This window comes from Crotalus tigris, unplaced genomic scaffold (genome assembly GCF_016545835.1).
Source record: "Crotalus tigris isolate CLP2741 ecotype Arizona unplaced genomic scaffold, ASM1654583v1 scf7180000017598.18339901613:2243638, whole genome shotgun sequence".
NCBI lineage: Eukaryota > Metazoa > Chordata > Lepidosauria > Squamata > Viperidae > Crotalus > Crotalus tigris.
Window position 1 is genome coordinate 823,300 of NW_024096502.1, and position 26,726 is coordinate 850,025.

The following is a 26,726-nucleotide window of genomic DNA, read 5'->3' on the forward strand; positions in this document are numbered from 1 at the left end:
CGTCGAGGACTACTCAACCGGTCGTAAGTCGAGGACTACTCAACTGGTGCCGCACCGTTTGCAGAATGGGACTTTTGGCGGGCTCAGCAGGGCAGAGACAGCCTGGACAATTCCTATTGGCTTTTGAAAGCCAATAGAATTAGACTCTATTCAAGAGAGTCTATTCTATTGGCTTTCAAAAGCCAATAGAATAAAAGGGAGTAGCACAGCCAAGGAAAAGGGGGAAAAAATGGCGGACTGCGTTGTTTGGTGACCCCCGTGAAATGGTCGTTCGACCCCAAATGGGATCCCGACCCACAGGTTGAGAACCACTGTTTTAAAGAAAAGAGTCAGACGCTTCCAAGATCCTTGTCCCCGTGGAAAGAGGCTGGGATCTGAGCTTCTGTTTGTTGACTTTAGAATTTTGAATAGCTTTTGCTACAACACAGGAATGCCTGGATGCATAGAAAAGCTTCAGACGAATTGGGTTGTGATGAGATGCTTGAAATATTTTGCGCATTCTATCCTATGCCACAATGAAAGAATGAAAGAAGCCCATCCTTTTTGCATCAGTGCCCCCGAGGTAGGTGGAGTGATGTTTTTTGCTGAGGGCTTCCTCACGCACAATTCACAAGAAAAGCAAGGCCGAAGAAATAAGTTTTTTTAAAAATCTACTTTTGTAAAAAAAAAAAAAAAAAAAAAATCCTAGCAAACAGTGGTAGCCACAGCTAAACACATGCCTTGCAGTCTTGTCAGTCTGAACATAAAGTCTCTAATGTGGAACTTGAATAAAGATGCAGCAGCAATGGAGACACTTCAGCACAGGCCACGAATAGCAAAACAACCGCAAAAAGACATTTCTCTGACTTTTGATGCCTCCATAACGTACATAGTTGTGCAGCATCATTCTTGTTTTTGGACACTTGCCTGTGAAATTCAACAGGTACCTCCGTTTTGTGCTGGGCAATAACAACCTGCCCCGCCTTTGTTGTCTGGGCACCGTTTGCCCAATAGTCTTATTTGCCTAATAAAGAGGCACTTTGTAACAGAGAGCCTATGCACAGTGACATTTCCCTAGCAAACTACGAGGAACCAGCGGCCCGAGTGTTCTTTATTTCTTATTTCTTCTATATAGTTCTTTGCTTTTGAGCATCTGCTTCAGTAGTTCTCCCTCACCTCTTCTCCAAATTGCTCCTGTCAACTGGCTGCAGGCAGGGAAACGCAAGGCAAGTTTAACTGCTTAGAAGATTTTGTGAAAACTTTCCCTTTATAACATCATCCATGGATTGACTTTGCCGGAAGTCTTAAACTCACCCATTGGGTATAATTTTTATTAAATACTTTTTGTTTAAAGAGTAAAAACCAGACATATTTTGAAAGGAAATAGATAAGAAAGTTAAATATGAAGTAATAATAATAATGATGATGATGTTGATGTTGGAAGGGACCTTGGAGGTCATCTAGTCCAACCTCCTGATCAGGCAGGAAACCCTACACCATTTCGGACAAATGGCTGTCCAGTCTCTTCTTAAAAACTTCCAGTGTTGGAGCATTCACCGCTTCTGCAGGCAGGTTGATCCACTGGTTAATTGTTCTAACTGTCAGGAAGTTTCTCCTTAGTTCTAGGTTGCTTCTCTCCTTGATTAGTTTCCATCCGTTGCTTCTTGTCCTGCCTTCAGGCACTTTGGAGAATAGCTTGACTCCCTCTTCTTTGGGGCAACCCCTGAGATATTGGAACGCTGCTATCATGTCCCCCCTCGTCCTTCTCTTCATTAAACTAGACATACCCAATTCCAGCAACCGTTCCTTATACATTTTAGGCTCCAGTCCCCTAATCATCTTTGTTGCTCTTCTCTGTACTCTTTCTAGAGTCTCAGTATCTTTTTTACATCGTGGTGACCAAAAACTGGATGCAGTATTCCAAGTGTGGTCTTACCAAGGCATTGTTAATGCTTCATGTGATCTTGATTCTATCCCTCTGTTAATGCAGCCCAGCACTGTGTTGGCTTTTTGGGCAGCTGCAGCACTCGGCTGGCTCATATCTAAGTGATTGTCTACTAGGACTCCTAGATCCCTCTCAGTTATTATTATTGAGCAAGATACCCCCTATACTATACCTGTACATTTGGTTTCTCTTGCCTAAAGTATGTGAAAAAAGGTGCCAAGAAAAAAATGGAAAAGAAAGAGACAAGTTACGATGGCATTCAAAAGTAACTTACAACATTTAGTCCTTCCACTTATGACCGTTACAGCCTCCCTGTGGTCACTTGGTCACTTGATCCAGAGAGGCGTGACCACTGGCAGGCATGTCCGACAGCTACCCAGGGTCACCATTTGCGTCCTTCCCAACTGGCCTCCCACAAGCAAAGTCTCTACGGGGAAAACTGGATTGACTGAGCTATGGCTTGATTTTGGCAAAGAAGGGTGGTAAAAATAGGCATAACTCACTCAGCAGTGGAAGTTCAAGTCACAATGGGGTTATAAGCCAAAGAGTAGCTGTTTTCTGAAATATCTTCCTGTTACACTGGGACTGTTAGTCCCTTTAAGGCTAAAATGAAAACCTGGGTGTTTTATGTTTCGCAAGTTGCAATGTGATTTCCTCAAGCATGGTGACTCTTATAATTTGGTCTGGGGTCTTAGGGGGTCCCTGAGACCCTTTAAGGGGGGGTACACGAAGTCAAAGGAACAAACATTTTAAAATGTCTCAGTTTTAATTTCTAACATAATAAATGTTGACAGGTATAAACCAACTAAGGCTCCTTGGGCTTCTCCATCATTTTTAACGATGCAAAAAGAGGGTGTGGCCAATTAACATGCTTTGTGGGAGTGGTTATTGGTGCTTTGCCAGAAAACCCTCAAATTTCACCGAGTTGAAGGCAGACCAACGTTGGTGCACCCATATAATCTGAAGGATTCATAAGCACCAAGTAAACAACTCCACGGGGATGTCCTATTTTGTTTTGCACCCAAATTTACACTTTCTGAAAAATCTGTATGCTGAAGGAGGACATAATGTACTTTGTTGTGGCAAAAGGTGCTTTTCTTAAATGTTTTATGATGTTTTACAAAGAGACAAACAAATTGGGGGATGGCAAATGCAAGAAAGAGCAATCTAGAGTTTAACAAAGTAGAGGTATGTCAGAATTGTCGCAATCCTCCCATTGAGCAGTACAGAACTGTGGTGGAATGAAGTCTGGATTCCCAAAGAGAGGGGGCTGCATTCCAGAGGCACAAGAGATACCGACAGTCTGGTTGGGAGGAAGAGAGTTAGGATGGCTCCTCCATAGCAATTCTCAGAGTGTATCTTTAATAATGAAAGTTGTTCCCTCCATTTGGCAAGGTTTTTGTATGTAGGCGAGGAACCATAAGGGAAACTACTTAGAAGTTACCCTGCATGTCTTCCTTGATTGGGGACACAACAAGAATTGAGAAATGGTGTGATCTCTACAATGGCATATAACGTAATGTCATGGTTCCGACAGATGAAACTCTTCAAAGAACTTCGAGGCATTGTTTACCTTAAAGAATCTTTATTTGAGTATCAGAGCATCGGCACTAACACAATCGAAGCCAAAAAGTGGATTCTCCTCCCCTGGGCACATAGTATCAAAGCACAATTCCCTCCTCCAATTAACAGTCATACATCACATTCTCCAATTAGTTTGAAATGCAGGCTCTCCCTCCAGTTCTCCAGCCCGCCAATTCTTATCATCTCTTATTTCATTAACCTTGGTTCTCACACCAAGTCCAATATTATTATGTCTATCCAAACCTTCATGCACCTTCCTCCCCCCCCCCAGCATCATCTAACTCTAAAAGTAAAACATAAGAAGAAAATGGTTGCATCTCTAACTGTTGTCAAAGCAAAAACATCCGATGTTAGCGGCGTTGACGCGTGGTGTGAAACTTCACCGTTATTTTCTTCTCGTGAAGGAAACCTGCAAAACGTGTAGTTCAGGCCATTTTTTTTAAAGCTAGCAGACTTGTTTTGGTAAATGGCCTGAATCAGTAGGTCAAATCCTTTTGTACCTTTTAAAGTTGGATTTGAATGATTACTCTGCGTCAGGCTGGCTCGGAGGCTGCGTTCTTCCTACCCCGAAGAACGATGACCACAAACACAGGAAAAGGCAGAATTAATGAAGTCCGACGGCAATGCAGGATTCTCAGTTTATTCCAAGATTTGATCAAATATGCAACAACAGTGCTAAAAGCAAATAGGCTTTTTTATATCTTATAAGGGGTGATCTTTCTAAAAAATTCAATTTAAGAGGATAATGTCTTTGATGGGTTGCATTTTGGGGGGGCTGGGGATCCAGAGACGGTGGCCCGAGGATCATGTTGACAGTCTTCAAGGGAGGGTTGGGCAGTTCATTGACTCTCTTGCAGACTCGCCAATCAGAAACAGGGATAAGGAGAGGCTGGAAGGAGGCAGATATCTGTAGGAGACCATAGAGCTAATTATCTTCTGTAAAAATGCACAAGAACGCTCGCAGCCTGGCACCGTCATTTTTTATTCATTAATTGAAAGTGCCACTTGGCTTTTTCAAAAAAAATAATAATAATAATCACAAAATGTTTTTAATGATTATGAAAGCAGACGATGAAGCCAAGAAGGATTTCTTATTTAATTCTTATTCTTATTTTACCGTTCCTGGCTTTTAAATTCTAAGCTTGTTCAAAGACATTTGGAATATGGTGCCTTCTGAATTATATAAACGAACAATAAAAAAAACAAGGATATAAACAACATTCTAAAACTGAATAGTAGAGCTCTGGAAAAGCCAAACAGACTCAATCAAATCTGTCTCTGTCTCTCTATCATGTACTGAATATGTGACAAAAAAGTTGGAAGGAGAACAGGTTAGCACAGGGTTTATCTTAGAGGTAGGTAACCTTGGCTCTTTTATGACTCGTGGACTTCAACTCCCAGAATTCCTGAGCCAGCCATGCTGAGGGGAAAGGGAGAGGTTTCCAAGCTGAGCCATGCCGGCTCAGGAATTCTGGGAGTTGAAGTCCATGAGTCATAAAAGAGCCAAGATTTGCCTACCCTTGGGTTAGTCAGTCAGGATAGTTTCTTTGTCTTTACTTATTTATTTTGGGATTTTATGCAAATCATCCAGAGATCTACCTGCACTTTTTGTGATCAAAGACATTGGTTAACAGTCATAGTCTCCCCATGAATAGCCATGCAGCCCCCATGGATGGACAGTTTTGTGGGTTTTCCTGAACTTTGCAGAGGGTTGAACGAAATGATCCTTCTGGTCCTTTCCAGCTCTGCCTTTCCAGAATAAATATGGAGGGATGTTGGCCAGAGTTTCCTTGATCAATCAATGCTTAATTGAACAATGGAACAATTTAAATCGGAATGTTACATGCAGGCAATAATGGAATTCTGAGTCAAAATGCATCTAGTTATTCTTAGTTTCGGGTGTTTCTTTATCATTAGGAAACTCAATTTCACAGAACAATATATTTGGATCTGGATTAATGAAGAAAGTCAATCTTACTGGGCTGGCTCCTTGCCTGCCTGCCGCCTCTTCCCTCTGGGAAGCTGGTCACAGCCATTGGGAGGGAGGCCTCGCCCCCACCAGGCTAAGCAAATGAGGGCAGCAGATGGCATTGGGGACACGTGGCAGCTGGATCCACTCAGGCTACCAGCAAAGGCATTTCTGCAAGGACATTGGGGCCTTCCAAGGAATTCAACTCAACCCCTGGTGGGGCTTCCACCACCCTGGGACGAAGCTGTTCATCGCTTCCCTCTCTTGCCCCAGTGAGGAAGGTGCCCCCTCGTTGTGGGTGGAGGTGTGCCCAAGGTGCATTCTCTCCCCCAAAGCCTTCTTCTCCCTTACAGAGATAACATACCTCTCTCTTCTCCATGCGCCCAGTTTATAAATAGAACTGTCCTGGTGGACTTCACTTGGCTTCCCCTGTTGTCCTCTTAGGCGAGTTATGTTTGATCTCAAAATAGAAACCTGCCAGTTGGATCTGCATCGGCGGGATTTTGAAAGGTTCATGCATAAACCAAGTTGCAATCAAGCTACGTCTTAGCAAAGCAAATGACTGCCATTTGCGCTTGCCCTCTGGGGAACGGGGGGGGGGAGGCTCATAAGGCCCAGGGAGAGAAGGAACGTGTGGGACCTCACGTCAGGACATTTAAAAAAAAAAATAATTATAACTGAAGCATCCTCCAAGACAGATGAGTCTTCTTGTAAAAATCTGGGCGTTGTTTAAGGAAATCTGAATGTAAAGATCACGACTTTAATTTAGTCGGCAGCTTTGGAAATTGCACGTCTAAGGTACATAGAGAGCACTCTGGGTCTTTGTGTCTGTCTGTGTGTTGGATTTTATTTACTTGAAATAAGTATTTAAACACACTAGTTTCAACGTTTCTTAAGACCAAGTTGTTAATTAAAGTCTGGGTTTGCAGATATGACTTGGGTAACTCTCCGCGTCGTTTTCAGCCATTTACACTTTTTTTCCATGTACACACCCAAAATATTTTAGGATGCCCAGTGGAAAGTGGCCCCCCTGCTTTTCCACAGCAAAGTCACTTGGCTTTTTTTTTCTTTTTTGAGTTTGCAGCTTTATTTTTAAGTATTTTTCCCCCCAAATCAGCCAGCAGAGAGCACTTTTCTTTCTACAGCTTATCATTAGAAGCAAGAAATAAAACCGAGGGAAGAGACTGGATTTCTTCTGTTTTCAGTCTGTCAAAGGGTGAAAAGGAAGGCAGAATAAATGGCTTTGTCCATTTCTTTCATCTTGAGAGGATGAAGCTTCCTTTGGACCAGTGTTTCTCAATCGTGGCCACTTGAAGATGGGTGGACTTCAACTCCCAGAATTCCCCATCCAAGTATGCTTTACCTAGGCCAGGGGTAGGCAACTTTGGCTCTTTTATGACTTGTGGACTTCAACTCCCAGAATTCCTATAGCTGGCTCAGGGATTCTGGGAGTTGAAGTCCACGAGTCATAAATGAGCCAAGGTTGCCTACCCCTGACCTAGGCCTAGGCCGCTTTATGACTCGTGGACTTCAACTCCCAGAATTCCTGAGCCAGCATGGCTCAGCTTGGAAACCTCTCCCTGTCCCCTCAGCATGGCTGGCTCAGGAATTCTGAGAGTTGAAGTCCATGGGTCATAAAAAGCCAAGGTTGCCTACCCTGGCCTAGGCTGGCTGGGGAACTGAAGTTCACTCATCTTCCAGTGGCCAAGGTAGAGATACACTGCTTTGGACTACGCCCCTTCCTCCTATAGGTACAAATGTTCCCATGCAGCACCAATGGCTAGTAGTTGGATGTGTAAGGGTAGAGTGGATACAGTAGTTCTGTCTGATGTCTGGTTTTCCACCTGCAGACTGATCTTTCTAGGGATGGAGATGGAAACACACATATATAGAGAGATTCCATTGCATGACCAGATGCATTCTGGACTGTTGGCACTTGAGTCAGATCAAGTTCTTTTTTTGTCAAAGGTTAGAGATTTTAGACTGGAAGTCTCTCTCTCTCTTTTGTCACAGTTATGGTGGTGCTGGGAACAATAATTCAGGAGCTTATCAACTTTGTTTTGTTCCTGTTTCTTCAGTTGAAGTGTTTCTTGAACTACTTTAACCCACAAAATACCTTGGTTTTCACTAAGTGCTTTTGAGTTTTTCTTCTTTGGATAAAATTTATCTGTAGAAGATAGTAATTGCAATAGCAATTACTTATATACCACTTTGCAGTGCTTTACAGCCCTCTTTAAGTGGCTTACAGAGTCAGCCTATCGCCCCCAACAACCTGGGTCCTCATTTTACCCACCTCGGAAGGATGGAAGGCTGAGTCAACTTTGAGCCGGTGAGAATCGAACTGCCAAACTGCAGTCAGCAGTCAGTCAGCAGAAGTAGCCTGCAGTACTGCATTCTAACCACTGCACCACCGTGGCTTGTGATAGTATTTAATCTGTTGTTGAAAGATTCAGTGATGAATAGATTGCATATAACAATGTCTACAACTTTTTTTCTGATTCTAGCAAATACACTGGTTCCCGTGGTCACATCATAAATGAGTGTTGTGTGTGAAAATGCCATTGGTCTTCTTAGAGATACATACCTAGTACTGAATACAGTTGTTTATTGTAATCAGGGTGGCACAGTATAGCAAAGAATGAACATACAGTATATTGCACACCCTTCAATCGGTACTTAGTCTGCCAGATGATTAAGGAGTTGGAGTCTCACAAGATGTTGAGCAGCTGGCCCAAGGAGATGCCATGCAGAAGTCTTGGTCTTCGACTCCCCTCCAGGCCTCAGAGCCTTTGGCATGGCCAACTGGACCTTCTGAAGGGAGCTGGAGAGTTGAATGTGGGTTGAATGTGTGGGCTATTCTACTCATATGTTGGCCTAGGAGAGGAGCCAAGCAGTAGAACCTCTGTCTAGGAAGGCCTTGGAACTTAGTTCCAAAATTTGTCAGGCCGATGAGCTCAAAGGAAGCCCTGCTGATACCATGGAAGTCAATGGCTAGTTGAAACAACAACAGCAGCAGCAGCAACAACAATAATAATCTAAGTTCAGCCTGTCAGTAAAAGGGTAGTCAATCCTTTGGTGTAACATGTCTCTCTCTCTGAGGCAAAAAAAACTAAGCCAGATGTTACTGTCTGGATGCCTTCACTTTATGACCTGGGCTGGTGGCATGCCGGCCTTCAGATGAAGCCATGATTGGATGCATCCACCTGGAGGCCAATGAGCAGACCTGCATTGCAGCGGTGGCCTCCCTCTGCCTTGCCAGTCTGGAGGGTCCTGAATGTGGGCTGGGGAGGGGGGAGGGAGATGCTCTTGAAAGGTGCACGCCGGAGCAGTGCCTATTCACAGCGCTTTGGGCCCTGGCCCCAGAATACAAGGCACATGGAATAGGCTTCTTTTTTCAACCAAAGGCCGCCTAGAAGTGACACAATGGGGCTGCTGTCCATTTTCTGGATTCCCCCTGCTTTGCCAGCGCAGTTTTCTGAACAAACTCTGTGGCGTGCGGGTCTCCGGGCCTGCCATTCCCCCCACCGGTCTGGAGATCCCAGGTTGGCTGGATGGCACTTTCTGCCAGAGAAGATGGCGGGGTGAGACAGGAGCCAGGGAAAGACCCTCCGTGAGAAAAACAGCCCACCTGTTTGATGGAAACACTAGATCAGCTATTAATAGGCTAGGCAGGGAGGGGGGGGGTGGAGATGGGTGGTGGAGCTAGATGGGAGCCCCCCCCTTTCGGCCAGGTTCTCTGGGCACCTGGCCTTCCGCGAGCCCCAAGCCCCATCCCCAACGTTGCACCCATCAGGCAGCAATAAAGATCCGGCTGCAGGTTCCCCCCCCCCAGGCCCCGCCCGTCTCCCGGAGACTCCCTGTCTGGCTCGGGCGCTGGGAGCGCTTGGGCACATGGGCTGGCGTTTGTGCGCGGCAGCCGGCTTCTCCATCGCCCAGGAGCAGCAGCTCATTGGCTGGCCGGAGCTCCAGCTCGGAGAGAGCGCTCGGAACCCAGAAAGGCGCTTCTGGGCGGAAGGAGCGGCGGAGACTCGCGGCCAGCGCCCGGCTCGCCCGGCGACGACCCAGCCGAGAGGGAGGCAAGGAACAAACACAAGCGAGCGAACTAAACAAGCTGCTCGCCAGAGGGGAGGGCTCCTCCGGGCTCTCCAGCAGGCTTCCTTGACTTAACCCGCTCCCTTCGTCTGGGAAACGAGCGCCGGCCGATGGACTTGGCTTTCCAGCGTCTCTGGATCTTGGCATGCCAGGGAGAGATCGGTGGAGGGGGTATTTTTTTTCCGGGGCTGAACCATGAGTGAAGAAGCCAAAGAGAAGCCGGCGAAATCCGCCCATCGGAAGAAGAAGGGCAAGAAGGTAAAATAATAATAATAATAATAATAATAATAATAATCATCCCCACCTTCATTGCGTTGCCTTTTTATTTTCTCCTGTCGACTGGGCTTTTTCTAGCCAGGCGACAGAAGATGCTGGCGGTTATTTGTGCAAGGAGGCGCCGCCGATGGGTGTGTTCCCTGCCGGGAAACAAGTGTTGCTTTTGCGATGGCTTTGTGTGGCACGAATTGCTGACACGAAAGGCTCAGGAGAGGCTCCGGGAAAGGGGGGGGGAGAGAAATCTGCCTGGGTGCAGAGACCCCCCCCCCCTCGGTCCACCCCACCTCGAACAGACCTTTCATCAGCAAAGCCTTCTTAATTTTTCTGTTTCAGGCTCTGAACAGAGAGGAAAGGCAACTTTCTCTCCCAAACCCGGGTTGAGGATGGGCGTTTTCTTTTAGGGTGGGAAAAGTCTCACAGATGGCTCTACAACGAATTGCCAGATGGGGGAGGGGGTTTGCTTTCCATATGGATCCTTGGCTTTGCTTGAGCTGGACCCCATCTTTGAAATATTCGGTATATTACAAGGGGGGGGGTAAACATGTTAGTGAGTTCCTGTGAGACCAGTTGCAACCATCGAGCCTTTATCAGTCCATGCAATTCCAGTATTTGGGGCTACCTAGAGAGGTAAAAATGACAGCACTGGGTGGTCTTTCTTCCTGCAAGCCGCCTTATCTGGAGGAAGGTCTCAATTCCCACGGACACCTAGGTGTAGATACGCCTGCTGGAGCTCCGGGTAAACACGGTGGGCTATTTTTTTTTATTTTTATTTTGCCAGCACGTTGGACTCAACCGCTCAGAATAAATCCAAATAGTGGGATTTAACTGATCTATTCCACAGGTGGAATCGCCTAACTAAAAAAAAATTAGTGCGGAAAAAATGCACATTTTTGTAGAAGTATTGATGGCGCTTGAAAAAGGAAATTAGGTATATATACCCCTAAACGTTTTAAGAACGTGTTTATATTTTGTTTCCTAGGAAAAAAACTAGAGAACATTCTTAACGGTGAATTCGTGCTATTGGAGCATTTCTCTTGATAGCATGGCAGTCTTTTAAGGACTGGGCAAACTGCTTGCTGTGGGCTTACGTATTTTGAAAGATTGTGTGTGTTTTTCTTTAAAGTATGTTACTCTAAGTGTTTATAGCTGTTTTTTACGCTTCAAATAATCATGAAATCCTGGTGCACTGGAGGAATATGTCTGAGCTTTGAGGAAGGGTGGCTACGTCCATTAAACATGGAAAGGTTTCTGCTCCGTGATCCTGAATGTCTGGTTGCCCTGAGGTGAATTCGAATCCAGGAGCAGCCCTGACCTTATTGTCCAAACTCAGTTCTGTGGGTTAAGATGGATCTAACTAGTAGACATCATGTGTTTCCGAGCTCAGGATGCTTTCTTTGGGAAAAATGGATGGCCACTGACTGGTTAGGACCAAGGTCATATTCAATGTCAAAATGTGACCCTCTGGAGCTCCAGAGACAAAGCCCCAATGCCAAATTGGACACCCGATTTTCGTGATCTTCCTGCAGTCTCCTGTGTGTCCTGCTATTACCAGTGGGGAAGTATCCAGAATGAGGTGCTTAGTCATTGCTTTCCAGCTTGCCATACCCTTTTCTCCATCTTGCATATCATGGAGGCCCTTGGAGCAGAGCTGGGAGAGGTTGGGTGGGGAGTTGGCCAGCAAGGAATATTTGAGCAAGGCTCATTAACATGTTTATTTTAACATGTCACGGTATTTCAAGATCTAAGAAAGAGTCTTTTTCTCTCTTTAAAATAGAAAACGCTGGGATGTTGCATTTTGCACCCAGGACTCTTCTTGGTAAATAATGGAAATGATGTGTCAGAGATTTGGTTCATATCTAATAATGAAGCCCAGCTTGTTATCTGAGGGTTGTGAGAACTGGATTAATCCTTTGGTAGAAAAGTCCAGCACTTTCTCCGTAATATTGAGGTTAGTTACGGTAGTCCTATGCCTAGTTGACTTTGCTCTTTTTTTGTTTTTTGAATCTTGGAAAAGACTTGAGATGATGAATGCTAATGGATGATATACTGAAGCACTTACTTTAATTAACGGAAGAAATTTTCCCAAAGTTTTTGGAAGGAAGCTGCATATCGGAGAGCCAAATTAATAAGCTTATTTTGGCATTTCAGAAATGTCCAGGCCTGAGACTGTATCTGGAAAAATCAAGCGGAACCTACAGCAATTTCCTGTGGTTTATTTATAAAAGGAGATATGATACTAGCATGACATAGTTGGCATATCCTGCGGGTGCTTCCTAATCTAATACCAGCGGTGCCAAAATGAGGGAATGGGGGAACTAAATTTTTGTTCAAATTCATTTGGGTTTTAATTTCATTTTAGGTTTTAGGCCTGCACAGCATGGAGGGAAATGGACAAGATGCTTTGGACTTACTGAATATTTTTGGGTCGCGCCATGATGTGACAGATTTAAGGTGCAAACGGCATTTTACTTAGTAAGATTTCTGAGAAACTAGGCACGTTTTAAGGTTGTGGCTGGTCCCTTTCTGGATCTGGTTTTTAATAATTCAGCCTTTTTAGACAGAGTGCAGAGTCATGACAAGAGGCAGGGCCCAGGAAGACGACGAGGAGGAGAAATGGATGTTTTAGAAAGTCAGGCAAGAAAATTTCTAGCCCTCATCAGAAACAGGAGAAGGCCTTTGGCAGAGATGTAAGAGCAGGCAGGGCGGATAAAAAGTATGTGAGAGGGAAGGCTGACTAGAAGCTTCTGGGAAGTGCCAGATTCCAATAAAGCCGGTTGGTCTTAGGTGAGGGACACGGCCTGGGGCCGAGTGAAGTTCAGACCTCCCATCGGCCATTTGATACTACGGCACTCTGATGTTCCCCTCAGCAGCAGTGGAATAGAACTGGAGAGACGAGGTGAAGAAGGGTTATGGCCTAAATTTTCAGGTAAAATGTTTCTCTTGAAGGAGGGGAGGGGTCTTTTTATCCTTTAAAAGAGGGCAGTGGGTTAAATGCTTGGTTTTTTCACAGCCTTCAAATATCCCATTTCCCCCTCTCCCCCATTTGTGGTTGTGGACTTGCAATCATGCAAGAGATAAGGTCATTCTAGAGTTCCTCAATGCCTCATCCAACCATACAAGAGAATAAGTTGGGTATGCACAAGTAACACTGGAAGCTATGAAAGAGTTGCTATTTGCTGTTGGTTTTTAGAATTAGTATAGTATAGTATAGGTCAGGGGTAGGCCACCTTGGCTCTTTTATGACTCGTGGACTTCAACTCCCAGAATTCCTGAGCCAGCATGGCTCAGCTTGGAAACCTCTCCCTTTCCCCTCAGCGTGGCTGGCTCAGGAATTCTGGGAGTTGACGTCCACCAGTCATAAAAGAGCCAAGGTTGCCTACCCCTGGTATAGGTGGTACTTTGTTCAATAGTAGTAATTGTGAGAGGGATCTCGGAGTCCTAGTGGACAACACTTAAAATATGAGCCAGCCGTGTGCTGCAGCTGCCAAAAAAGCCAACACAGTGCTAGGCTGCATTAACAAAGGGATAGAATCAAGATCACGTGAAGTATTAATACCCCTTTGCAAGGCCTTGGTAAGGCCACACTTGGAATACTGCATCCAGTTTTGGTCGCCTCGATGTAAAAAAGATGTTGAGACTCTAGAAAGAGTGCAGAGAAGAACAACAAAGATGATTAGGGGACTGGAGGCTAAAACATATAAAGAAAGGTTGCTGGAATTGGGTATGTCTAGTTTAATGAAAAGAAGGAATAATAAGGGTGACATGATAGCGGTGTTCCAATATCTCAGGGGTTGTCACAAAGAAGAGGGAGTCAAGCTATTCTCCAAAGCACCTGAAGGCAGGATAAGAAGCAACGGATGGAAACTAATCAAGGAGAGAAGCAACCTAGAACTAAGGAGAAATTTCCTGACAGTTAAAAAAATTAATCAGTGGAACAACCTGCCTTCAGAAGTTGTGAATGCTCCAACACTGGAAGTTTTTAAGAAGAGACTGGACAGCCATTTGTCTGAAATGGTATAGGGTTTCCTGCCTGAGCAGGGGGTTGGACTAGATGACCTCCAAGGTCCTTTCCAACTCTGTTATTCTGCTGGCAAAGAATGTGCAAATGAATGAGTTTCTTCGTATTTGGTGATAGAAGCATAATGTGCAAAGATTACTTGAAATATAAATTGGTTCAGGACCAGTTTCTTGAAGCATCTGCTTTCCTGTTATGTGTTATTTATATGGCAGGAAAAGATGATGATGCATTAAAATAATGCCAGTTTCATGGGAAATTACAGAAAGTTGCTGTTATGTGTTGATACAGACCCAGGAAGGCCTGGAGGATTCTCTTGTTGGAACACCCTTGTGAACAGACAGATGCTCATCAGAAACCACGATCGTTAAGCCAGTCTGCAACATAAAGCCAAATTTTAACTAGGCGTTTCGCCCAGTGTTGCTGGGGCCTTGGTTTCTGCCCTGTGATTCCCCACGCAAATATTTATTCCAAGCAGAGTGGAGGAAATTGCCCCCCCCCCATGGCTACACCTGCCTGCCTTCATGTCCTTCTGTTAAAAGAGCACTAGTAGCACGGATATAAATTTTGCTCACGTGTGGGAAGAGCGACAACAGATCATTGTCTGGGTGGGGACAATGATCTGTTGTCACCAAAAGAGAATGTTTAGGTCAGGGGTAGGCAACCTCGGCTCTTTTATGACTCGTGGACTTCAATTCCCAGAATTCCTGAGCCAGCCATGCTGAGGGGAAAGGGAGGGGTTTCCTAGCTGGGCCATGCTGGCTCAGGAATTCTGGGAGTTGAAGTCCACGAGTCATAAAAGAGCCAAGGTTGCCTACTCCTGGCTTAGATTGACATGATGGAATTAAAGCAATTTGTTAGCATTTGGGAATTTGGCGGGAGAAGGAATGACAGGGTCCAAGGGACAGCAGTTGCAGAACATTTTTGACAAAGGGAAGACCCCCTTCACAGTGATGAAGTATATCTCTTCTTATTGAGTAGGTAGCCATTTCCATGATTTAGCTGGATTTAGCAGATCAAGGGATCTGCTTTTCAGGGGCACATTTTGAAATAGGTCTCTCAACCTATTGAGCCTATGGGTTGAGTTGCTGCCTAATTTCATAGAGGGCTGTGGTTATTTAACACTGACAGTCATGTGAGGTAAGCCAAGTCAAACATGGCTTCAGTGATGTAGAGAAGAATGAAAGAATCTCGAAAGCCTGCGGGAGTTTCTCGCTACTCAGCATCTGTGTCACTCTTCCCACTTTCAAGATAATATTTTCTGAAGCTCCTCTAGTAGTGTTTGAGTGTTCCTCCCCTTCCCAAGGCCAGTTCCACATTCTTTAACAAACACACTGGTTATGTCACTGATGCTGCTCACTTGGTTGAAGACCTTCAGTGGGGACATTTATTCCACTGTACGTCTGTGGTGTACACTTGATTTAGCATCTAACTGACCACTACTACATGGTGGATGATAGGTCAAATGGGCCTTGGGTGTAGTTCAGCAAAATTGGCATGCATTCTTATAAGAGACTTTTCAGATGAAGTTGTCATCCCTCCATTTGATGCCAGAAAAAAATAATTTATAGTTACTTTTTTTTCAGTCATATTTCATCTCAGCTAAATGGGGATTTTTGATTTCGTCCTCAAGAAGAACATGATGCACGCCAGAAATATTTTCCTCTAGTCAAGTAATGGATTCACAAATAAGATGAGGTTTGTGGAGTATACTTTTCACAGTTGGATTTTTTGGGAAATAAATACATGTTACTTTGCAAAAGAAATACATGTTACTCCTTGAGATCCAAATGTGATCAATCTTAGTTCAAAAGAAGTCCTCGACACCTCTTATGTTTTGCCTTTCCAGCCTGTGGGTGGCTCAGGAATTCTGGAAGTTGAAGTCCATGAGTCATAAAAGAGTCAAGGTTGCCTACCCCTGCCCTAGCTTCTGAAAAGAAGTCTTACATTTCAGCAAGGATCAAGGGCTCTTTGAGCCCAGATTTGGGTAGTAGTAGCCAGGGGTGAAGTTAAGGAATCAGCTACTGCAAAGTTGCTTTCTTAAGGCTTGAGCTGAGCACAGGCAAGTGGTAAAACAATGGCTTTTATCCTGAGAGCTAGCCCAACCTATGCTGAGCTCTCCAAGGTCCTGACAAAACCCAAATTTTTCTTCCTCCCAAGCTCGCATGAGCTCCTCAGCCAAGCCAAGTTTAGGAATTCATCTCAAATACAGAATATTTATGTAGCATTCACTAGATTTATTGTCTTTAACCATTTGTGTACAAATATTTAATTGATTCTTTGAAATAGCAAATGAGACCTATGCAATTCAATGGAAACAAAGCAGAACCCAACACTATCTCTCTAATACTGTTGTGGGAAACATTCTTTTAACTAAAAGATTAGCGATGAATCCTGTAGGAGATTGTTAAGTAGGATGAGTCTGCTGCAATATGGTACTGGTGGCTTTTAAAATATGTCTGCATATTTTTAAGAGTTCAGATAAGTGTCAACTGGCCGGGAAACTGCAGTTTTTACAACAAGAGAAGAACAGAAGATATCCTTGCCCTTAAATCACATTTTAGAAGTACAAGGGTACCCCTGATTTAAGTTTCTTAGCCATAATAGATCCTTGGTTAAGCTTGGGTCTTCCCAGACTCTCCACTTCTGCAGTTTGTCATTGCCTTATTTTTGGATGGTTTTTTTGATCTCCTTAGAAACTTGGGCTTTCTTGGTCCATAGGAACAAGTTCTGACTTTTCTTCACGTACCAAAATCAGCCAAGATGTTATAGGTGCTGCCATTGGCTAGATCGCAGCGATCAATGACATTTTATTCTTTATGATATTGATCAGGCATGCTGAACCCCACAAAGATATTTTAAAAATGGCACTGCCATTAATTAGTGCATCCAAGCCACCAGGTCACACTGACATAACTCCATTTCCCAAATTGCCCTCTAGTGTTCAACAAAATGTTTGGGATCTGTTTTGGAAACATCTTTGGTTGGAAGTTCTGGTGAAACCAGTAGGCTTTATTTCAAGATAAGGGACTTTAAGCTTGAATCTGAAGGACTCATCGTTTTGTATGTTTTGTATAGAAAATGTTCCTATATAGTATAGTTTCCATTGGGGCATAATTTTGACATCGTCGATTATTCCATTTATTTGATGTATGGATCTGTGTATTAGTTTTGAAGAACGGATTGTTTTGAACCAATAGCCACCCAAGTCCTTTGGGAATAGATGAGATACAAATAAAGTAAGTAAGTAAGTACGTAAGTAAATAAAATACATATAATTCAATAAGCCATAGTTTGCTTTAATCAGATGGCCTTCCAATTTCAATTAGAAGCTGACAGTTTTGTTGGACATAAATGGGAAAACAGTCAACCTTTAATTGTCCTTCTCTTGGTCTTAACGTATTTCTAGAGCACTTACCTTTTTGTGATGTTGTAACCAGAGCCATAAAATGTGAGAGAGGGATGTTGGCTCAAGAGCTTGATTGGAGGCCAAGTGCCAGCTAATCCTGGTTGGCTGATCAGAGGTTGCCATGCATTCCCCTCCTCCTCCTCCTCCTCCTCCTCCTCCTCCATTTTCTTCAGCTACTTGCGCGCTACTATTGTTCTGACTGCTCAGAACTTCCTGTTCTCCCATTTTGTACAGGAAGAGTGAGGAGATGTTTTTATTGTTGCCCAGAGGCATCAGGGAATTACCTAAAAACAATCATCATGATCAGTTGGCTCTCTTCTTAGGCGAACTTGCATTGTGCCAGGGAAACGCATGTAGCTAACATCAACTTTGGGAGGCCCAATTTTTATGGAATGGGAGACCATGACAAAGCAAGAAACCTTCACTTAGTTGCCAGGAGAACAAGTTGTTGGGGTCTGTGAATTCATCAAGAGTCTATTGTGTCTAGAGGGATCTTCACCTCCACTTAGAAGAACCTTGGGATGTCTGCCTGTCGATGGGATTTGGCTATGCCTGGATTCTAAGCTGGATTCTGTCTATTGCAGTGTTTCTCAACCTTAGCAACTTTCAGATGGGCGGGTGTCAACTTCAGCATGCCAGCTGAGGAATTCTGGGAGATGAAGTTCATACATCTGAAAGTTTCTAAGGTTGAGAAACGTGGAGTAGCCCAGGGGTAGTCAACTTTGGCTCTTTTATGACTCGTGGACTTCAACTCCCAGAATTCCTGAGCCAGCCATGCTGAGGGGAAAGATACACTTCGTGTATCTTCTGTTCTTGTTTTTGATGTCCACTTTCTTTCTTAAGGAGTTAAAGATTTGGTCATGGATTCATGGGAGAAACAGTGGACGATTGATACCTTCTTTCACTTCTGTCAGGTTCTCAGAAGGTGTCCACTGATGGTGTAGGCCAGGGGTAGGCAACCTTGGCTCTTTTATGACTCGTGGACTTCAACTCCCAGAATTCCTGAGCCAGCTTGTCTCAGCTTGGAAACCTCTCCCTTTCCCCACAGCATGGCTGGCTCAGGAATTCTGGGAGTTGAAGTCCACGAGTCATAAAAGAGCCAAGGTTGCCTAAGCCTGGACTAGCCTGACCAGGGGGCACATTGCTAACTACCCCTAGGTAGGTGCAGGCCTACAATGAAAATTAAGTTGTGAGTTGTGGATTTCACTCTCAGAGCAGAAGTCCTTCTCGTCCTCTTGCTTTGGTTTCTGTGGTACAGCGGCAGGCGTTCAGGAGGCAGTGAGAGGCTTCCAGGTCTTTTACAAAATGAGCTTAGAGATTGGATGGACCTTCCCTTGCAAAAAAGAGAAGGTTGTTTGAAAAGCAGCAGTTGGATACCTTTAATTGTATCCCGAATGGTTTCCAAATTAAATTGCTCTTCTGGAATATTTTTTAAAATGACTTGTGAAGCAATGTGCCAGAGGGAAAGCTTTAAAAGCTGTGATTCTGTCTTGGAAATCAATGGTATTATTCACCCCCCAGGCGAAGAGGTTTGTGTGTGTGTGTGTGTGTGTGTGTGTGTGTGTGTGAGTGTTTGTGTGTGTAGTATCATCAGATGTTGGAACGGTTTCTGGGAGGGATCACAGCCATGCAAGGCCAAGCAAGATAACACACTGGTGCAGGCTACGTGATCTTCACAATCCCTCCTGATCCCCTTTTGCTGCTGCATCTATGCTGTTCGCACGAATAATGTTGACTTGTTTCAATCTAGCCACGGTAGTGAAAAACAAACTGAAAGTGACCCCCCCCCCAAAAATACAACAAATGAAATTATAACAAAGATAACTCTGACTTTCTCTTGGTTCAGAGATAATACAACGACCTCTCTATAAATATCAATACCTTAAAATCCTAATAACCAACATTCTAAAATACCAACGTTTATAAAACGTTCTTCACTTCATTTTAATTTAACGGAGAATCCGTTGTCAACCTTATATTTAAAAAGCTCAACATTTCTCCAGTCCAATCCTCCAATCCCCAAATCAAAACCATATTTTTCTCCTTGTCTAGGAAAGAAATTTAGCCGTGGGTCCCAAGTCATAAGGAATTCAGTCAAGTTATTATCTCTGAGCAGAGCAGTTAATGTTGCCATCTCGGCCAGTTCCATCCGTTTCAAAATCCATTCTTCCATTGTCGCTTTATTGCCTTCTTTCTGTCTTTCGGCATAGAGCAACTATGCTGCCTTTACCAGGATGTGTCTCTTAGCTCTCTTTGCAGCCTGGTTTTCAGCCTGGCATGGAGGGCTAGGCAGAGAATCAAGGAACTTTAGGAAAAGCCCACTACCCACTCACCTCCCCCACTTTAGGGTGGTGACAATTCTTAAGCTTTGTCTGCTTTACTCTTACTCCCTAGGACAGGGCTTTTCAACCGGTGTTACTGGTACCACCTGTGGTACATTGGCACCTGGCAGGTGGTACGCGACCATCCTAGAAAAATGGTAGCAGGGGAGGGGAATGAGCTGAACTAGTGGCAGCACCGCACAAGCCTGAGTGAGAGACGGCTGGAGCTGCAGGGCTGTCAGAATTCAGCGGAAGCGCCAAGATCAGTGCCACTTTCCAGCTGATCGGTGCTTCTTTGGGGCTGTCAGGGCTCAGTGGAAGCGCCAGGATCAGCGCTAGGCTCCAGCTGGGGCTCGGCGCTGATCCTGGTGCTTCTGTGAACCCTGAAGAAGCACCAATCAGCTGGAAAGCAGCACTGATCCTGGTGCTTCTGCTGAGCCCAGAAGAAGCGCCGATCAGCTGGAATGTTGCAGCAGCATCTCCAGGGTCTTGTGATTTACATTCAGATGCTTGGCAACTGATTCATATTTATGACAGTCACAGTGTCCCAGGGTCTTCTGAAGTGACCAAAACCTGTTGCAACCACCCAGCAGACGGGGGGGAAATAAAAACCAAACATCACCCACCCCACCCCCACTAACAATCCTCAACAGAAATGCTGACAACAATGAAAACCTTGGACAGGAGGAAGAGCGTGGCCGGGTGGGCAGGCAGGTGTCTTGCTCGGCTGTGGCTTGGCGGGCACTTTTTTCAGTGCCATTGTAACTTTGAACAGTCACTAAGCGAACTGTTGTAAGTCGAGGACTACCTGTACTTTATCACTTTTTTCCTTTTTTTTTTTTTTGGTCATCAAGTTTTGGACACCTTGCTAGGCGACTGGTGGTACTCGGATGTTGCCATATCCTAAAAGTGGTACAATGGGTGAAAAGGTTGCAAAGCCCTGCACTTGGAGGCTGGGATTGACGTGCTCAGCCCAAAACTCTTTTCTTTAGCCACGTTGCAAGAGAATTGGTTGTGTTTCAACTGCGGTTGGCTGTATCTGTGTGTAATTTCAGGTTTACAGTTTACCCAGGTTATAACGTTTCTCCTTTTTGTTTTTCCATTTAAATGGGTTTGTTTTCTGTTCTGTAATAATCAAGGATATTCGAATCCCTGAAATGCTGTTGCCATTTTATGCAACATTCGGACCAAAACTACACAGCACTTTTATGTGGCAATAGTACGGTTTGACATAAGACCCCAGTTTTCTCATATACTTTAGAATATTGCCCAAGTGTGGGATTAACAAGACAAATAAGATGAAGGAAATACATCAAGTCATTCAGAAAATATTGAAATTAAAATGGGAATTGGAATCACAATATTTTACTAGGAATAATTCCAGAGAGCATAAAGGAAAAAAAAATATCACAATCAACTAAGATACGTGCTGTCAGTGGAAAGAACCAGTTTGGCACAACTATGGAGAAGTGAAACCCTGCCAAGAGGTGGCGCAGCAGTTAGAGTGCAGTACTGCAGGCCACTTTAGCTGACTGTGTTCAGCAGGTCAGCGGTTCAAATCTCACCGGCTCAAGGTTGACTCAGCCTTCCATCCTTCCAAGGTAGGTAAAATGAGGACCCAGATTGTTGGGGGCAATGTAAATATATATATACATTGCTTACTGGTGTACACCGCTTAGAGAGTGCTTGCACTTAAAGCGGTATATAAGTCTCATAAATAAAATAAATAATAATACAAGAACGAGAGGCCAAAACTGGAGAATGCACAGCCATGGCAAAAACTGACCCAGTTCATCCGTGCATGGACGTCCATGTGTCCATCTATCCATCCATCTTCATCATAGTTTAACTAAACGCAGACAGGAACAGCTCCCTTTGGATGATATACCACATAGCAAGGAAGATTTAGACATTTGGAATATGATTTTTTTAGGGAAAATTTTAAGAGATTAATTTTACAAAAATCGGCAAAAAGATTTAAATAAACATAAGCAACAATCTCCAATATTTCAAGAAATAGTAGGGAGAGCGGCTAGGAACAATGGAAGGGAAGGAGGACAATGTAGAATTTTCTTCCTTTCTCCCCCCACCCTTAATGTTTTATTGTTTTACTTTGTTTCAGGACTTCATTTTTCTGCATCTGTGCTAGTTTTGGCTATAAGGTTGATGAATGCAAACTGGCTGCGTGTTTATAATATTCATCCTTCATGCGGGAAGAAATTCTTTGTTTAAGACAATATCCATGAATTATGCAAATATGACTCACGTTGTGAATTGCACATGGGTTCCGCTTTTGCATAAATACTAACACCACATAGTATTAAAAAGATCACTTTGTCTGCTGCGGGCTGAGTTATACTCATGAAGGTTACAAAAACCGATGATCGTTTTAGTTTAAGAGATAGGGGAGGGGGCTAGCTTTTCTTTCATTTAGTCAATTGTCCCCGGCTCAGCTCCCAATTGCATTTTTCAATGCCGGGGACACCAGCCTTCTCACTGCAGATTGTGGCAAGTAGCAACGTAGCCCTACTTTTACGACAAATAAATACCCAACGTTGTCTCCACAGATCTTGCCAAGGGTCCTTTTCCAATTATGAGGCAAATGGGATTACTCTTGCATATGCACCCACCCCCACCGTCTTTAATTAGGAAGCCATTAATAGCGCCAATGCAATCTTGTCATAAAACTGACACAGTTTTAAATGGGATGCTAAATTCCAGCAGAAATGGGGATGCTGCCTTCCCTGTCCTTAGTGAAGGTCTTTAGTCTTCACTGGATCCCTCAGTATTAAGCATTAAGCCCTGAGAGAGACAAGTGATCCTTTCTCCTCTTGGCCAGCCGCTCTGTAAAGATATCTGAAAAGGGTGATCCTCCCTCATCTCCATCACTCCAGGTGGCACAAACCGTACCCTCGTCCTCTCAAAGGCCTCTGAAGGGCCTCTCCGCTGGCGGGCACCATTGCAGTGACGCTTGTGGGGCCACAGGGTTCCTTTGTCAAGGAGATCCTCCTTTGAGCTGAAGGATTTATTCCAGGATGCTTTTTCAAAAGCAGACTTTAAAAGGAACTTTTTTTGGGTGGTCAGTGCTGCAGCTGCCAAAAAGGCCCACACAGTGCTAGGCTGCATTAACAGAGGGATAGAATCAAGATCACGTGAAGTATTAATACCACTTTACAATGGTAAGGCCACAATTGGAACACTGCATCCAGTTTTGGTCACCACGATGTAAAAAAGATGTTGAGACTCTAGAAAGAGTACAGAGAAGAGCAACAAAGATGATTAGGGGACTGGAGGCTAAAACATATAAGGAATGGTTGCTGGAATTGGGTATGTCTAGTTTAATGAAGAGAAGGACGAGGGGGGACATGATAGCAGTGTTCCAATATCTCAGGGGCTGCCCCGAAGAAGAGGGAGTCAAGCTATCCTCCAAAGCGCCTGAAGGCAGGACAAGAAGCAACGGGTGGAAACTAATCAAGGAGGAGAAGCAACCTGGAAATAAGGAGAAACTTCCTGACAGTGAGAACAATTAACCAGTGGAACAACCTGCCTCCAGAAGTGGTGAATACTCCAACACTGGAAGTTTTTAAGAAGAGACTGGACAGCCATTTGTCTGAAATGGTATAGGGTTTCCTGCTTGAGCAGGGGGTTGGACTAAATGACCTCCAAGGTCTCTTCCAACTTTATTATTATTATTATTATTGTTGTTGTTGTTGTTATTTACAGCTACTGATAGTAGCTCTTGTCCTTTAATTAGGGGAGCATTGCCGGTGCTTTGATTCCGTATAGAAAAATGAGATATAAAATGCCCTAAACAGCAGTGAGTAAATAAATACCCTTTTCAAGGGGGGACTCTAATGCCAAGGTTTTTAGTGCTCAAAGTGCTGGGTGGCTCTTAAACTCTAGACAGGCTATAAAGCAACGTTTTATTTTCAGACACACACCTTCCGTGCCTCACGAATGTGACAGGAAGATTTATAAACAGGGCAGGATGTTTCATCCGGTCAAGGGTTGAAATAACCGACTTAATCCCAGCACTTCCGCCACTTCAGAGCCCTGAAATGCTGGTTTGTCCTCCTGCCCCGGCCTTCTCGGCTTTTCCACAAGGCCTTGAAGACCTGGGTCTGTGCCCCACCTGGTATTCCAAGTGGGCAGAAGGCCCCGTTTCCTGGCTGTGTTGACATCAGCTGTTTTTCTCAGCTGTATTTAACTTTTAGCATTCTGACTTTTGAATTGATTTTATGACTCCATGCCTCCCAGAGTCATTTGTTTGAGATGGACAGCCATAGAAATTGAATAAATGCATGACACAGAATAAATAAAAGAGAGTTGGCAAAAGGGAATAGTTGTCTTCCCTCCTGAGTCGTACCCAGCCAGCCTTGCATTCTTCTAATTATTTAATGCCCGCATATAGTTAGTCCTCAACTTATGACAATTTCCGTTGCTTTGGCAGAGTTCCAGATAGATTTAGAAATTGTAGAAAATCTGCAGGAGCTCAATGCACTGTCAAAGCATAGACCAGGGGTAGGCAGCCTTGGCTCTTTTATGACTCGTGGCCTTCAACTCCCAGAATTCCTGAGCCAGCCATGCTGAGGGGAAAGGGAGAGGTTTCCATGCTGAGCCATGCTGGCTCAGGAATTCTGGGAGTTGAGGTCCACGAGTCATCAAAGAGCCAAGGTTGCCTACCCCTGGCATAAACAATGTCCTACCAAACAAAGCAGCATCATAATCGTTTTCCAACCATTTAGAGTTTTCACATTTCATGTATCTTCTATTCCTGTTTTGATGTCCACTTCCTTTCTTAAGGAATGAAAGACTTGGTCAGAGATTCATGGGAGAAACCGTGGGAGATTGATATCTTCTTTCACTCGTGTCAGGTTCTCAGAAGGTGTCCACTGATGGTATAGATCAGGGGTAGGCCACCTTGGCTCTTTTATGACTCGTGGACTTCAACTCCCAGAATTCCTGAGCCAGCATGGCTCAGCTTGGAAACCTCTCCCTTTCTCCTCAGCATGGCTGGCTCAGAAATTCTGGGAGTTGAAGTCCACGAGTCATAAAAGAGCCAAGTTTGCCTACCCCTGGTATAGGCTGTATCCTTCAGCTTTCTTACGTTGTCCTTCCTTTTGTTCTTCTTTTCTGGTTGGCTAGTAAAAGGAGGAGACCCAGAGGGAATCTGAGGACTTAATGTAAAACAGAAAAACACATGCAGAGACTTGAAGGATAAATGAATGAATGAGTCAATCAACCAATCAATAAATGAATCAGGTGAAGAATGAACGAGCATCAGTCTGATATGATTTTGGGTTGTCATTCCAAATAAACCAGTCCACCTTCCTTCTGGATGCAAATCATGGCTTGTAGCATCATTCTCTGGGATGACCATCCAGTCTTGGGTAGGTTTTGGCTTTGTTCTAAGGTTCAACAGACCCTGGAGCAGCTTGAACTATGAGTAGAAGACTTATATTTAGAATAGATAGTTCTGCTTCTTTTTGTATTTCTGAGGAAAAATAAGCACCGTTGTGTACGAATGATCCAACTTTCTTCCTGAGTGCTCTTTCTCTCTTTGCAAGGACCTTATTTTTTTTTAAAACAACAACAACAGTGGCCTTCAGAAATGGCATTTCAGCCTCTCCAGTAGTTTGAAGAGATCCGTTCCATTCCTCCAGTTCACACCCACGCTCCATTTTACTTAATGGATACAGGCAGCCTGACTTTATAATGTTTAAAACACGAGAGAGTGGGCAGATTAAGGCTGGCAATTAAAGATTATACATGCCTTGTACAGGCTTTTGACTCCGTTAAGCGAGGTTTTGGGTGTGAAATCCATAGATGTCACTAGTATTTGGTTTTTGATTACTTTCATATACTTTGCCTTACATGTCAGTTTTAATTATACAGTTGATACCATTCTCTTTCTTAAAAGTTTTCTTTAAAAAGACATTAACAGTGGGGCAGTAATGCTGTGTTCTGCGATTTCATTTAAAGGTCAGCTAAAAAAATGCCCCCTGCTAGATGTTTCTACATTATTTATCACATGGGGACCTGGTGTCACTGCCGTTTCACACTACTGTGTTTTGTGCTTGCTGAGCAAAATATAAGAAATATATTACACATACACACATACACACACACACACACACACAGGAAATAAAAAACACTAATAGAAAAAAAAACAGATACAGGTAATAAATTATGGATGGATTAAAAAACAAAGCTGACATATCGTCACATTAATATATCGGTCGGCATGCATCATTCAAAGCGCGTGTTATTATCAGATATTTCTAATTAAACCTGCATGTCCCTGCTGAACTATAAAGTAGAAATGCTTGGTTAACCCAGTTCAAAAACAACTCTGAGTAGTAGATAGTAAATCATACGTTAAATTAATACTGTACATTGTACATCAAATTAAGATACAAACTCTAACATCCAAGTCTGCGCATAAATTTGTAGTCCCAAAATGATTTCCAGTTAGAATTGATCTATTTTTTACCTATGAAGTTATAAAATATAGAACTTAATATCTATCCTGGAACTGTACTATACCAGGGATAGGCAACCTTGGCTCTTTTATGAGGCGTGGACTTCAACTCCCAGAATTCCTGAGCCAGCCATGCTGAGGCGAAAGGGAGAGGTTTCCAAGCTGAGCCGTGCTGGCTCAGGAATTCTGGGAGTTGAAGTCCACAAGTCATAAAAGAGCCAAGGTTGCCCACCCCTGTACTATACATTTGAAAGAAAGGAGGGAGGTGAGATATTTGAGCAGAATGAAAATGAGACTTTGGGGAAAGGAGAAATGACTTTCTCAGGTCCATTAGTAGGTCTCCGTGTGGCTGTCCAGATGTAGCTATTGGGATGCGCTTCTAAAGTGGTTGACTAGGTCCTACTTTCAGGTGCTTTTCACCTCACCAGACTAGCCAACAGCCCAGAATTTCCCAGGCAGTCTCTCATCTCAGTGCAAACCAGGTGTCATGGTTCCGATAGATGAGACCAACTAAAACAGAACTCTGAGGCAGAGTCGACACCAAGGTTTTTGCTGCTTTATGACTGTAAATTAGAGGAGGGAATTGAGCTTTGATACTATATGCTCAGGGGAGGGGAATTCAGATTTTGGCTTAATGTCATGGTTCCGATGGATG

The 26,726-nt window shown here is 43.9% G+C and overlaps 1 protein-coding gene across 2 annotated transcripts in view; it reads left to right on the top strand.

Moving 5' to 3' along the window:
• ANK3 (ankyrin 3) overlaps positions 1-26,726 on the top strand; it is a 338,705-nt gene that overhangs the window by 21,113 nt on the left and 290,866 nt on the right. Inside the window, exon 1 of one of the 2 annotated variants that reach the window (XM_039366365.1) lies at positions 9,380-9,827. The exons of the other annotated variant lie outside the window; for it this stretch is intronic. Coding sequence (XP_039222299.1) covers positions 9,765-9,827 — 63 coding nt within the window. The 5' untranslated portion in view covers positions 9,380-9,764. Of the gene's footprint in view, positions 1-9,379; positions 9,828-26,726 lie in introns of those variants that run through there. 2 annotated transcript variants of the gene reach the window in all.